General features: G+C 34.2%; 1 protein-coding gene across 9 annotated transcripts in view; it reads left to right on the plus strand.

The window, feature by feature from the left end:
- The window catches only part of cher (filamin-A), a 339,402-nt gene that overhangs the window by 229,646 nt on the left and 96,217 nt on the right, over positions 1-13,539 (plus strand). For all 9 annotated transcript variants that reach the window (XM_068362656.1, XM_068362661.1, XM_068362662.1 and 6 more), the window contains one exon: positions 12,730-12,942. In XM_068362656.1, coding sequence (XP_068218757.1) covers positions 12,730-12,942 — 213 coding nt within the window. The remainder of the gene's footprint in view (positions 1-12,729; positions 12,943-13,539) is intronic.

Consider the following 13,539-nt stretch of genomic DNA (forward strand, 5'->3'; position numbering starts at 1 on the left):
CTAGACTCTGTGAGAACTCTCAAGGAGCTCAAGCATTAGGAAGCATATATCAAGTTTGCTGGCCTTGAAAGCACTTCTGCTCGAACCTGTGGGACAGACGGAAGATAAGGAGCCAACCCACGACTGTTCTATGCTAGGCAGGTCCTGACGAAGCAAATAGGAAATGACATAACTTTACCTGTATCACGATTCATTCTGAAAGATAGAGGATCTCCATCATCTCAGTTCATGAGTTCATGCTCAGGACCTAGAACAGAGCCTTTCATGACTTCCAGGCCTTCATATCTTCCATACTAAAAGTGACCAGCGGCAACGAAGGTGATTTGCCTGCCTATGATTCCTCCTACAATAACGGAAGGAATAAGGAAAAGGATCCTAGAACTGTTTCTTTCTGGCTTTGTGGGACTATCGGATTTGTTTTTCCTGTAGGTAAAGAAACAAATAAGACCATCACTGATTAGTGCACAAAGTCAGACATATTTGATCTAACCTAGCTCTCTGGAAGAGCCTATCAGTGGCACAATTCTTGAAGAAGTCTGGTGACGAAAGATGCTTCTCTGCTCCTTACCTACGGAAGTATACACAGATCCCTGGATACTGATATCCTTGGCCCAGTGGTAGTTTCTCAGCAAATCCTGTAGTAAACCTAACTCCTTCATGGGACAAGAAACATCCTATCTAAAGTAATTGTCGCGATGTGGATCTAGTTTGAGAGGAAAGATTGACTAGCCTTTTTACCTTTTCTTTCTTTCCATTCCTTTCTTCCCATTCCTTTGTGTACAGCAGTCGCTCAGTTATTTGTGGGATCAGACGATAGATGCAGTTGAATCATATGATCAAGTGACTTTTCCAAGCAATATGTTTTTTCAGAAGTATCTCCCTCGTCCTCCAAGACAAGGGGGAGGATGAACAAATGTATATGCCCATTTACTCTTAATGACCATACATTTAGACAACATATCCTCCACAGATATTGGTTCATCCTTGACCCACTACAGTCCCTTGTAGTTACCTAGCCTAACACTTGCCGCCTCTTCATTTACAGGTCGCCAGGAGTTGCAACTTTTGTTCTTGTATAGGACCAAAGTATTTTGATATTTCCATGGAAGGTAAACCAGCCAGTTTGTTATAGGGACTTCCTCCCTACCTAGGATAAGTCTCCTATTAAAGGACAAGGGTTTGTATTATGTAGAAACAAATCTCAAATTTTGAAAATAATTTGTATTTTTCCTAACTATACAAACCTGTGTCCTTTAAAGTTACACTTCTTGTCTCAACCACCCCACAACTCCTATGTTTAAGGTCAAAGTGGGAGCTCGGTGTCTTGTTAGTTGGGTGGGGTATCCCTTTTACCTCGTTAAAGTTTTAACAACTGAACCCAGCTCTGCTAAAAGCATACTCTTATTAAAGGACTCAGATTTGTAAAGTTAGGAGAAATGAAAATTGCAGTACTTTTAAAGTTTGTGATATTGTATATTTTCTGCTTATGGGATTTTGCAGTAAAGACTGGAAGTAATTTAGAATTTTAATTTGGGATATTGAAAACATTGCCTATTGTTTTAAACATTGCTCTTAAGAAGACGTATTACAAAGTTAGTATAAGAATGCTGTTTGACTTTGAATTGTATGGAAAAGAAATTAGGAAAAAGTGATGTATGTTTGATTTTTATTAAAATTGTCTGCTCAGTACAATAAAGCTGTTATAACTACTGAAAATATCAATAGGTTGTTTATTTTATAAGATATACAGTGCCTTTTATTTACTTTGCTTTGTGTGTGTTCTCATATCTAGGATATTTTTTATTGTTTATGTTGGTCTAAATGGGCTTAAGATATCAATTGTCAGTACAGTATGTGCATTATAATCTTATAAAATGTCTGTTTTGCTTTCCAGTGTCATGTAAGTAGGGTTGTTTTTTGTTGACATAATTTTTGTAATGTTTGTTGTCTAGTTCTTTTTAGAAAAGTATTTGTCATTAGAAGGGCTTCATTGAGTTGTCTGGGATTTAGAATATATTGTCTTTAGTGTGAAATTCCTTTTCAAGCTTTGCTCGTTAAAGTAGAATTATGACTAAGGCCATATTATATCCCTTTGCACTACATACCTTTATCGGGTTTGGTCTATTTCCAAAATTTCATATACAGTACCTTTATGTATAAAAAGTCCTGCTTTTCTTGTTTTGAATTTTGTCTGTATGATTTTAATCTTCTTTAAAAATTATCAAAAGTGTTCGAGTCTTTAATAGAAATTTTGGTGTGCTGCAGAAATTTTGTTTAATAGATATGACACATATTAAGGGACAAACTACTCCTGTTATCTAGTTTCCTTTCTGGGTTTTATTTAAGAAGTACCTGATTAAGTAAATAAGTGACAGCATATTATATATATTTTTTATTAAGCAGTGTCTTCTCTTATGGGACATATGTATGATTATTTATATCTCTACAGTATATTGCAGATATTTTATTATTCATAAACTTGGAAAAGTATAGAAAACTTTTCACTAGGATACAACAGTTGAGCTCTAGAAGTAAATGGTAACTTTGAGTATACCAGGGAAATCATAGCAAATTCATTTTATAGTATAGACAGCTATTCTCAAAAAGTTGTCAGCTTAACAATAACAGTTATGTTTTCTAGTTGCTTGTTTTATATGCTGTATTGTATAAGGTACACTTGCATTATTCAATGGTTTAATGAGAAATGTAGGCGTAGGAGTGTGCATTGGAGAAGTTACATCAGAATATTGGAATTTTTTCAAGTAAATGTGCAACAAGTATAATGCAGGCCAGTACAGTTCTTGGATAAAAAAGAAATCTACTAAATTATGCGTTTATTTTAATTTGAGTATGACTTTTAATGGATGTTAGTTGAAACCAAGGATATACATGATGGTTTTCAGCTTCTGAAATTAAAATTTTTCCTTGCAACAGGTATAGTTCTTTCTAGTTTTGAAAATATATTAAATAAGAGGATTTGTAAATGGGGTAAAAGCATAAGTTTTCTAATTTTATAATGATTTTGTTCCTTGAATTCAAATAGGTCACATTTGAAACTTAGAAAAACTGGACGGATAGTTTCGGTCATTTTTAATACAGGGTACTTTAATTTGGTGTAAATATTTGTAATTTGAGATTAATTGGATATACCATTAAGAGCTTCATTTGTGGTGGATAATGTGGGAGGTTGGGCTGTGGCACCCTAGCAGTACCAGCTGAACTCGGTCGAGTCCCTGGTTAGGCTGAAGGAACGTAGAGAGTAGAGGTCCCCATTTTTTGTTTTGTTTCATTTGTTGATGTTAGCTACCCCCCAAAATTGGGGGATGTGCCTTTGGTATATGTATGTATGTATGTACCATTAAGAGCACTGTATCGAAGATGTTCTTGTTTGGAAGTGGTTGTATGTTATATCCGTTCTTATTTATTATAGATTGCAATATCCTTCTTGACTCTATGCATATTTGTTCTCCTTTTTTTTTTATTAGCTTGAAGAGCAGACAAGATTAGTTTATTCATCCTGAGTGTTATATCTGTTTGTCTTATGTGCAAAGAAAAAGACTAATTTGAGATTTGATAGTACATGTTTTAGCTTCAGTAGAAATTTCTTTGCATGTGTATGAAAATTCATAAAATGAGGATATTCATTATATATATTATGAAAATATGATCTTAAAGTTTCTGAGATTGAAACTGATATGCAGTACAGGACAGTAATTTTTGTTGTTCCAGTATTAAATTGTGATTGACAGTATTTGATCCAGACAATCTGATGGAACCTTTCTAATGGCGAGAGTAATGTCACTGCTTGTATATGCTGTTAAGTAATGCAAGATAATTATTATTCACTATTTCAATGCAGTCAGCCTGCCATTAATGCACACCTACAGACCACATTTTCAATAACAAACAGAATATTTAGGAGCTCGGGTAATTATTTTTTTATAGTTGTATTTCTCAAATTAAGAGTTTGAATCTTGTACTTTATCATTATTTAAAAGTACTGTAGTTTAACCAAAGTACTAAGTCACACTTCCAGAACATCACAGAGCTCTTCTGGAGAGTTTGTTAATAAGAAGGCTGAAAATAAAAGGAATACAAAACAAAGTTGAAGGGCCAGGTATGAAGAAACCAAAGTGAATTATGGAGTTTAAAGGAAACTAATGATGCTGCTCAGCTGACTTGACATAAAAAAATCCTTTACTATTAAACAAATAATGTTACTTGCAGGGGTTTTGCAAATTATGCTGTAGGTAGCAATCCATGCTAACCTGCAAGGGCACAACCTTGTAAATGGGGAGTAACAGTGAATAGATTTCACAAGTAATACAATCTGTCGAGTTAAATTTCATACTACTTTATATTCAGAAAACTTAAGAACATGCAAAAACAAAATTAAAATAAGGATTTTGTTAGGGGAATTGTTACTATATTTATTAGTATAACATGGCAATACAAGCTAGCTGACATTTCATGAGGGTTCACTCTGCATCAATATGCTGTGGAAGAATGTTTTCACTGCATTTAGTAAAGCCCTGCTTTAAGTAAAAATTTTCTGCTGTTCAGGGGTCTTGAAATTAACGTAACCTAAATTATATGATCATGGTGTGTGTGTGGTCATACCTGTAGACTTATTTACTCTTTTTTTCCTTAACCCAAATAGCGATTAGGAAGCAAAAACAACCATTCCGCGGTATCACTGGTATAAAACTAACGATAAAATTTTCAACATATTTTGTCTTAACTCAGGCTTAGTAGCCTATAGTGTTCTTTATGGTAGAGTGAAGAAAAAATTCATAAATGATAGAGTAAACATCAGTTTTTTTTATAAAATTTAGTTGGTTAGAATTTAGTGGAATCATCAATGGTAGAGTTCCATCCCTGAAAGATTATAGTATTGTTTATACTACCAAACTTCACTTGATGTTTAAGACTATCAATTTCCTTAATAGATTAATCTCTAGTATCCCAAAAAAATTTGCTTTAAATGGCATACCGTGGTCAGTAGTACAGTACTTGAGGTTCTATGCAGCACCTCTTCAGGTCTGGCTGCTTTGAATTTTTCTTTTTTACTTTTCACACAATTCCTTTGGTCTTTTCCCTCCTGCCTCTCCAGCATCTTTTACTTTTATTTTCTCCATTTTTTTCCTCTCATTTATCAACAATTTCTCTGATCGAGCCCTGTGAGAGGATGTATTTCAACATTTGTAATAAACTACTCAAGGAAACAATAATAGTTATGACTGACAAAAAAATTATTCATCTTTGACTAAAGAACATTATTTATCTTTTAGGGCTAAGAACTTTTGGCATATTCATAAGATTACAGGATTTAATGTGATTTTTTTCTCCATAGTTGAGAAAAACTAGCTTTTTACAGGTAGTGTCTGGAATAATTGTTGAAGTAAAGATCCCACGACTATTCTAATTTACTTTTGTGGTAGATTTTTTGCTTTTTATTATGCTCTATTTCTTGGATTTTGAAGGTATTGATGATTTTATTAAACAACATTGACTTGGTGAGGACTTAGGCTACAGACATAACTTTATAACCGAATGGCTGACTGTATTTTGTTCTTCATATTTCCAAGATGAGTTATAACTACTTTCGACTACACTGACTTAATCTTTTTCAGATACAGTACTTGTACTTGATTATAAAGTTAATGTTTCTAAAGATGGACAAAACCATTTTGATGTGTAATTTTGGGTACTTTTTGTGTGATATGTACTATATGGGATGATAGGGTTATAGTATGCATGTAATGTTTAATTTTTTGTCATTAGAATTTAAATTCTATATTCTTCACTTGTGATCTGTTTTATAGATTATATTACTAGCAAGATTTTGTTTTGCTTCATAGTAAGTCTTTATTCTCCTCCAAATAATTGAATTTATATTTATACAAGTCATTTCTTTCAACTGCAAAAATGTTTTGTAAGCATGGACCGTGAAATTTATTGTGAAATTAAACTGATAGAAAGGGTACATGTATATGAAAAATTTTACTGAAAAACTAACACCTTAAAATAGTATTATAGTTTATTGCAATTTTACTCAAATTTTGTATGATACCAAAGGGGAGGAGAACTAAAAACTGTATATTTCATGCAGCAGCTAAGCTTTTGAAAAAATATAAACCCCTCACATTTTTTATAGGTTTTTTACACTAAAGATATAGTATGTATATTTTGTCATGGTACAATGATGAATTAGAATATTTGCAGAAGAGAAGTAATACTGGAATACAATGACATTTGGCGTATACTTGTACAGTGTATATCAACTAACAGAAAAGTTTTTATTTAATCTAGTGCAAGTTTGATGCTTGGTTCAGTAGTACAGTATTTTTAATTATTCTGTAATGTGCTGAATATTTTCCTTTTTAACTCATTGGAAGGAAACACTAACTGCTTAAGCTTTTCTTCTGTACAACTTTACTAAAGTCATTGACCTATTAATTCATTTTCCCCATTTACCCCTTTGTTGCTTGAGATAATTGATAGCCTTGATTACCTAATTGACAATGCATATTTGCTGGTATATTCTTTAGTTTTCTGAATATATTTATTAATCTGAAATCTAGTCTTCTGAATTTGCATGGAAGGGTAGGTTAGTGGGTCACCAATGTGGATAGGGTTAGATGTAGCAGTCTCGAGTAAATAATGCGACAGATTACCTCGGGGCACCACTTGTAACTGTTGTAACATTAACAATTACCTTACAGTAATTATTGTGCTAAGCTTATGTTTTGTGATAGTGTAATTTTAAGATAATTTGTTTGATAAAATAGTCTTTGTAGTATAGTACAGTATACCTGTATTTGAAACAGAATAATGAATTGTAGCATTTTAGTTAGATTTTTCTAAACTACACAAGGAGCCTTTATAAAAGTCTATTTTGCAATCCTGCAGTAGTTCGCATCTACCCAAGATATCCTTTTATTTTAGTCAACATTTTTCTTCAAATTTCAAATACTGTACAGTAATTGAACAAAACAACATGGTTAGAGGTACAGTATAGCAATCAGACTTAAAATATTTTTGCAGATATGCTTAGGAAGACCGAAAAATTTTCCTTGGTCTGATATTTCAAGTGGTTATTATATTATGATACATATAGCAGGTTTTTTGGATGTCTTAAACTAATATTATTGTCAAATAGCATTTGACCCATACAATTTAACCCATACAATTAGGAAATGTTCAAGCATCCCCTCCAAACCCCAGACCTGTTTTTATTTGAAAAGATGAAAGTTTAATGCAGTACAAAATACTGTAAAGCTTAAAATATAATAATTTTGATATATTGTTGGAGGTTTTAGATTTATACAATTATTTGTAATTTTTATTTCTTTTGTTAGAAAACAGAATTATAATAATAAAATTGCCTATTTTTATACTCATTGGTGTTCATATTGCTTCTCTCAAAACTGGTTGAATGTTGACATCTATACTTAAAGTAAAAATTTCCTTTTTCTTTCTTTGTAACAAATTGCTCAGCCCCTCTAGTGTAGTATAGTATTGGAATAATATGGCGGTGCATGGGAATGCTACCATACTGGGAGATCATATCCCTTGTCTTTGTTTCAGAAGTTGAAACTAGTTCAACAGTCTCTTGACGTTACAAGGTGAGTATAGAAATAAATAATTTTATTATTAAAGTTGCATATATTTCTGTGAACCCTCCCCCTGACATTGTTACTGACTTCCACATTGAGTTGGAGGTAGGACAGTAAAGGAAAAATTCTGGAAAAGTGAAAGCTCCAGCCTAATCATATGCTTACATTGCTAGACTTCTTTCCTTGAAATAAGTTTAATGGTAATTCACTATAAACTACAAGAAAAACTTCTTTGAGTCAAGCTTCTGGATGGAAAATTGTTAATGAAAAGAAACTCCCAACTTATACTGCCCACAACAACTATCATAAACATAAAACCAAGTGCTTAAGAAATTCCTTCAAGCAAACCAGGCTTCTCTTAAATAATATTCAGAAAAGACTGCGTACGCCACTGAGCTACTGCCAAACTTCCTTTGAACTTTAATTTTAAGGTTCTCCATTTAACTTTGATCCAATTCTGTATGAACTTGTCATAAACTCTTAAGAAGAGGCATGACATTCTTTGAGGGGGACCTGTTTGAAATCCTAACCCCTTTAAGTAAATTTGGAACCTTTCCTGTTTAATTTCTTTCTAGATGAAACTTAAATGGTTTGTATGAGACTTATAAATCTATTTTCCTAGTTACTACTGACCTCGTTTTCCAAAGAAGGAATTTAGAAATATTGAGGTGCACCTTTAGTCTTTATAATTTTTACCCGGAATGTATAGGTAAAAGAGAGAAAACTGCGAGATGTGTAAAGAAAGTTCTTCCCTAGGCTCAAAACAAGTTTTCTAAATATTGTACCAAGTTTCAGAACTAGAGAGCTCTAAATATTGTCACACCACATTTTGTTTCCAATAATCTGTTCTAACAAGTGGAGATTTTTCAGTAACAAATTACCTGGAAACATTTGCAATAATATCTGATATGGATAGATCCAATCCTGAATGTTTTAGCACAGTATTAAATATGGAACTATAACCTATAATAGCTGAATTAGAAATATTCTTTTCATGAGCAACTGCCAAGAGATCCAAGCAGTTGATATGTAGTTTTGATTCATCTTTCGGGCAACTCCCCGACATAAAAATCTGTAGTTGTCTCCACCCTTTTTGGGAAGCATCTGTGAAAAGAGATAAGTTAGGGAACTTTTACTTCTAATGACATACCCTGAGCTAAATGAAAATTGTCTCGCCATTCCACCAGGTATTATTGACTGCATCACTAGAAGACAAGTTGTTTGGATTTTGTTCCAGTATTGAAGATAAAACTGGAATTCCTTCATCTTCAAGCTACTCATTGGAACAAACTTCTCTGAGAGATACCATAGTTTGCAGTAACCTCTTCCATATACAACCCGACAATGCTTTCATCTTTGTGAACTTCTCCAACTGCTGAATGAAGGACTGAATCATCTTTTCCAATGGAAAAGCCTGAAAAGGAACTGTTGCTTTTATTATCGACGAATATAGAATCCTTTGAGAAGGAACCATAAGAGACTTCTGTGTATTGTCTAGAATTCCCAATCTTTTCAATAACCTGAATAAGCAATGTTGTTGAACCAGTACCTTTTCTAAGGTGCATTTAAAATTGTCCAGTTGTCCAGGTATAACAGAAATCTGATGCCCAAGAACCTCGGTCGTTTAGCGATTGGAACTATCGTCCCATTAGATACTTGAGAAGCTGTACTGAGATTGATACTATGGTATTTGAGTTGTTAAACGAGAAGCTGTACTGAGATTGATACTATGGCATTTGAGTTGTTAAACCTTTGACCTGTTCATAAATTAGTTTCATTGTTTTTGAATGAATAAGGATGTGGAAGTAAGCTTTTATCAAGTCTATCTACACATCCAATCTCCTTTCCTCGTGATTCCCAGGACTGTTGAAGCAGTTCCCAGGGAGAACTTGGTGAGAACTGTATTCCCATTTAGAATTGAGACCTCCCCCCCATGCCTTGGGTACTAGTAACAAGCTTTGTGATCTGTAATTTCAAAAGCTCTGCTTTTGTTGAATTGTTTAGATAAGTTGGACATGGAAGGGGTTTTTTGGACAAAGGAGGATATGTGGATAGGAATTTAAAAACCTTTTTAAGATGGAAAAGACCCAAGGATCTGGTTGAAGGGTTTCCTAAACCTTAAGTAATTGGGAAAGCCTTTAACCTACTGGAATCTCTTAAGATATGGCACACTTTTGAATAAAAGTAAATAAAGGTTGATCACGAGTGCTTACTTCAGTAGGAGGAGGGATGTTTTGATCCAAAGTGGCAACCTGGTCTTCTGCCTTGGAATCCGGTGGTCATACAAAGCTAACCAGATCACAAAAATATGAGGGCTTTGCTATAGAAGGGCCTGAAGTAACTTGAGAAAGTAAGGATTGAAGAGAGGCTCTCAAAGTAAAATTAGTAAAAAGTTTTTGAAGCTTATCACTATCAATTCCCACAACTTTAGTAAAATCCAGTGTGGCATCAGCAACCTTCTGTCACAAACTACTTCTAGCCTAGTCATATGGGGTTTTCCCCCCGCATTAAAAAACAATTTCATTTTAAGACTAATCTTTTTTGTGAACAGCTACAAATTGAAGGTAGCCCTTCATAAGAGATACTGTACTGAGAGGAAAGTACTCTCTTCATAAGTTACAGTACTAAAATCACACTTTAGCTCCAAGCATGTAACACAGAGGAGGCTCCTCATTGCCCAGCAAGAAATCCATTGAATAACCCTTACAAGAAGACATTGAAAAGCCAGAAGCTATCCTCATAACTATATTGATTGATAACAAGTTTCTTTTGAACTTCCTAACAAAATCTCAATCTGGAGCTTGGGTAGCCTGTCTAGCGGCAGGCGCCAAGAGAATATGACCTATTTACACAGTAGTATTGCCATATAATGGCATATGATCTTAATATTACTCTAGGGGCGTATGGCAATTACAAGGAAAGAAAATGGGAATTTTTTCATTTTAAGGATAGAATTTAAACAGCTTTGAGATAAAGAAATGTTATGTCAGGGCAGGCTCATAGAAATAATATTCTTTCTTACCGTTGATATCATTTAGAAAAGGCTTAAATGTTTTCATTGGCTCTAAGTAGACCATGAATCCATTAGAGAGTATAGTAGGAACTTCAAAAGATTTCACACAATTTTTTTTTACATAGCCCAATTCTACGGGGAGAATTAGGCAAATTTTAGGGTGGAGAAATGAGAAAACTGAAATTAGAGAATCTCACTTCTCTAACCATCAAGCAAAGAAAATAATTTTTTTTTCCTTACACACCCTTTAAAATTTGGGTTGCTACATACAGTAGTAGATGAGGAACATTTGGTTTTACATAGTAAGCTGCAGATTACAGCAAGTCCCCTAGATATGAATGTGATGGATTCGGAGAGTGGTTTCTAGTGTCGAGAAATTCTCAAGTTCCACTTGATTAGGTTTGGCATCCAGCTCATAACTCTGAACCCCGTAATCTTCAATGTTTTCAATTGGCTGATTTTTATAATGCTAGTGAGCTAGCCAATACTGTATATGTATCATGAATTCCTACATCTATATCTACATAATGAAATAATTTAAAAGAAGTTAAAGTATTTTATTTTTTATTCATTACACACTGGTTCTTATCTTTGAATATTCATATCTAGGGAACTTGCTTTTGAATTCAACAATTGCACTCATATATATGTGGTAGAGAACTTGTATAATATATGCTTCCTAGCTCAGCACCTTAGTTCTATAAAGCTAGATATTTAGCCAGGAGGGATTAGATTATAGTGGGTATTTTGAGAAGAAATTTATTTTAGCATTAAAGAAAGAATTTAAAATGAACATCAAAGTGCTTTATTTTGATTACCACTTTTGCGAAACACATGCATTGGATAGGTTAGTGTATTAATTTTTATGGTAAATGATAAATTAAGAAAAATTTTCTGATTTTTTGCATTGTTGAAAGAGGTTTTTACTTATTTTGTTTAAGGTATTTCCTTTGTGAATTCAATTTTCTTGTAAGTGGGTTTATGTCTATTCATTGGTAGTGTATATGTGCATGAGTGCCTTGTATGATAATTTTTGGAGCTGACTTGGTCATCACTACAACAGCTGCGCCCATCAACTCTCTGCAACAGTTCAGAGTTATCACACAAGATGCTGGAAGAGCCGACTTTGCTGTGTCAATTACTTCACCGTCCGGCATGAGGGTACGTGCGCATGTTGTACCAACTCATGAGGGTTACTTGGTAAACTTTACTCCAACGGAACTTGGAGAATATCTGCTATCGATTCAATTTGGGGGCCAGCCTATCAGCTCTGCACCTTATAGGTTTACGTGTACTCCTGGAGGTGATGCATCTGCTGTCAGAGCATGGGGACCTGGACTTGAAGGTGGAATTGTGTGTAGACCTGCAGAGTTTGTTATAGACACAAGAGAGGCTGGTCAGGGTGGCCTCGGAGTTACAGTTGAAGGACCTTGTGAAGCTGCTATTAACTGCAGAGACAACGGAGATGGTACTTGTGCTGTGGCTTACCTTCCAACAGAGGCAGGCCATTACTCGATCAATATTACTTTCAATGAACGGCACATCCACGGCTCTCCATTTCATGCCCTCATCACCCATGATCAAGATTTCAAGCAGATTAGGGTCACTGGCAATGGCATTCAACCTCATGGTACTTCTTAAGTCTTGGCAAGCTGTAGTGTTCATAGAACCTGTGTGTGACCTCTTTTCTTTTTGAAGCATGTGTTAGTGTTGTAGTGCTGTACTGTGTAATCAAGAGGAGTTTAGCCCTACATTAACTGAGCTCATACTACTGTTACAAATGGTAATCTGAGCATGTAGTGTTGAGAACTTATTAGATCTGAGATGAGAAAGTATAAGTCTCCAGCACATGACATGGAGGTTTTAATTTTTTGTTTTATTTCACTAACACCTGTGTGGTTATTTTTCCAGTGTTTTTTATATTTTGTTTTTTAGGTAGATACTGAACATCAGTGTTTTGCTTGCATTTGTTTGCAAATTAGTATATAAGATTTATATTTTATGAAACATTGTTACTTTGTGGCTATATTGCATTGGTTTCAACGTCCAGAAAAATGGCTCTCAAATGCCGAGTCTATAAGTAATTTGATATTACAGGTGTGTTTGTGAATTCACTGACTGATTTTGTTGTGGATACTCGTGCCCTTGCAAATCTAAGAAGAGACTCGAAGACCAATGATGTTAAAGATGGGAAAGGGGATGGTAAAGTGGTTTGCGTCATTACGAATCCCTCTGGTGTTCGCACAGATTCATTCCTGAAGCCACTCACAGATGGTACCTACAAAATATCTTATACTCCATTTGAAGAGGGTAAGTGATATTGGTGCATTTTTTATTCAACTAATAGATCAGCTGGTTGATATTAAGAATGCCACTGAAACTTGTTAGGAACTCCATGTAATATCTTTGCATTTGTGTATGAATGATTATGCTATATTATATAACATACTTTGAGCATATAGTATTTTGATTTACATGTTGATATGGGTGTGCTATTTTCAAAGTTAGTATTGATGTTTGAGATTATTGGAGTACTGTACAGTACATTACTTTGAGGGACATTCAAGTATTATTTTTACCATATTAACCTGGATAATCCCATTAAAGAATTTACAAAGAAGTGGTTCATAGTTTATTTGCATCAACCATTTTCTAGCAAGTTTCACCCTCATATTTCAGTATTAATTACTTTTGGTAGTAATGTACAGAGTATAAACTGATCTGTGAGTTCCATTAGTAAATGTTTTGAGGTTTTTACTATATCTGTGCAAGTCAAATCACACTTTAAAGAAGTTTTTCTTTACTTCGGTGATAGTGTTCTTTTCCATGCATTCCCTTTTGTCTTGATTGCAGCAGATATATAGGCTTGGTGGAACATAGTCAGTCAGTGTATGCGAGTGATGTACT

The sequence above is a fragment of the Palaemon carinicauda genome, chromosome 39 (genome assembly GCF_036898095.1).
Source record: "Palaemon carinicauda isolate YSFRI2023 chromosome 39, ASM3689809v2, whole genome shotgun sequence".
In the NCBI taxonomy this organism is placed as follows: domain Eukaryota; kingdom Metazoa; phylum Arthropoda; class Malacostraca; order Decapoda; family Palaemonidae; genus Palaemon; species Palaemon carinicauda.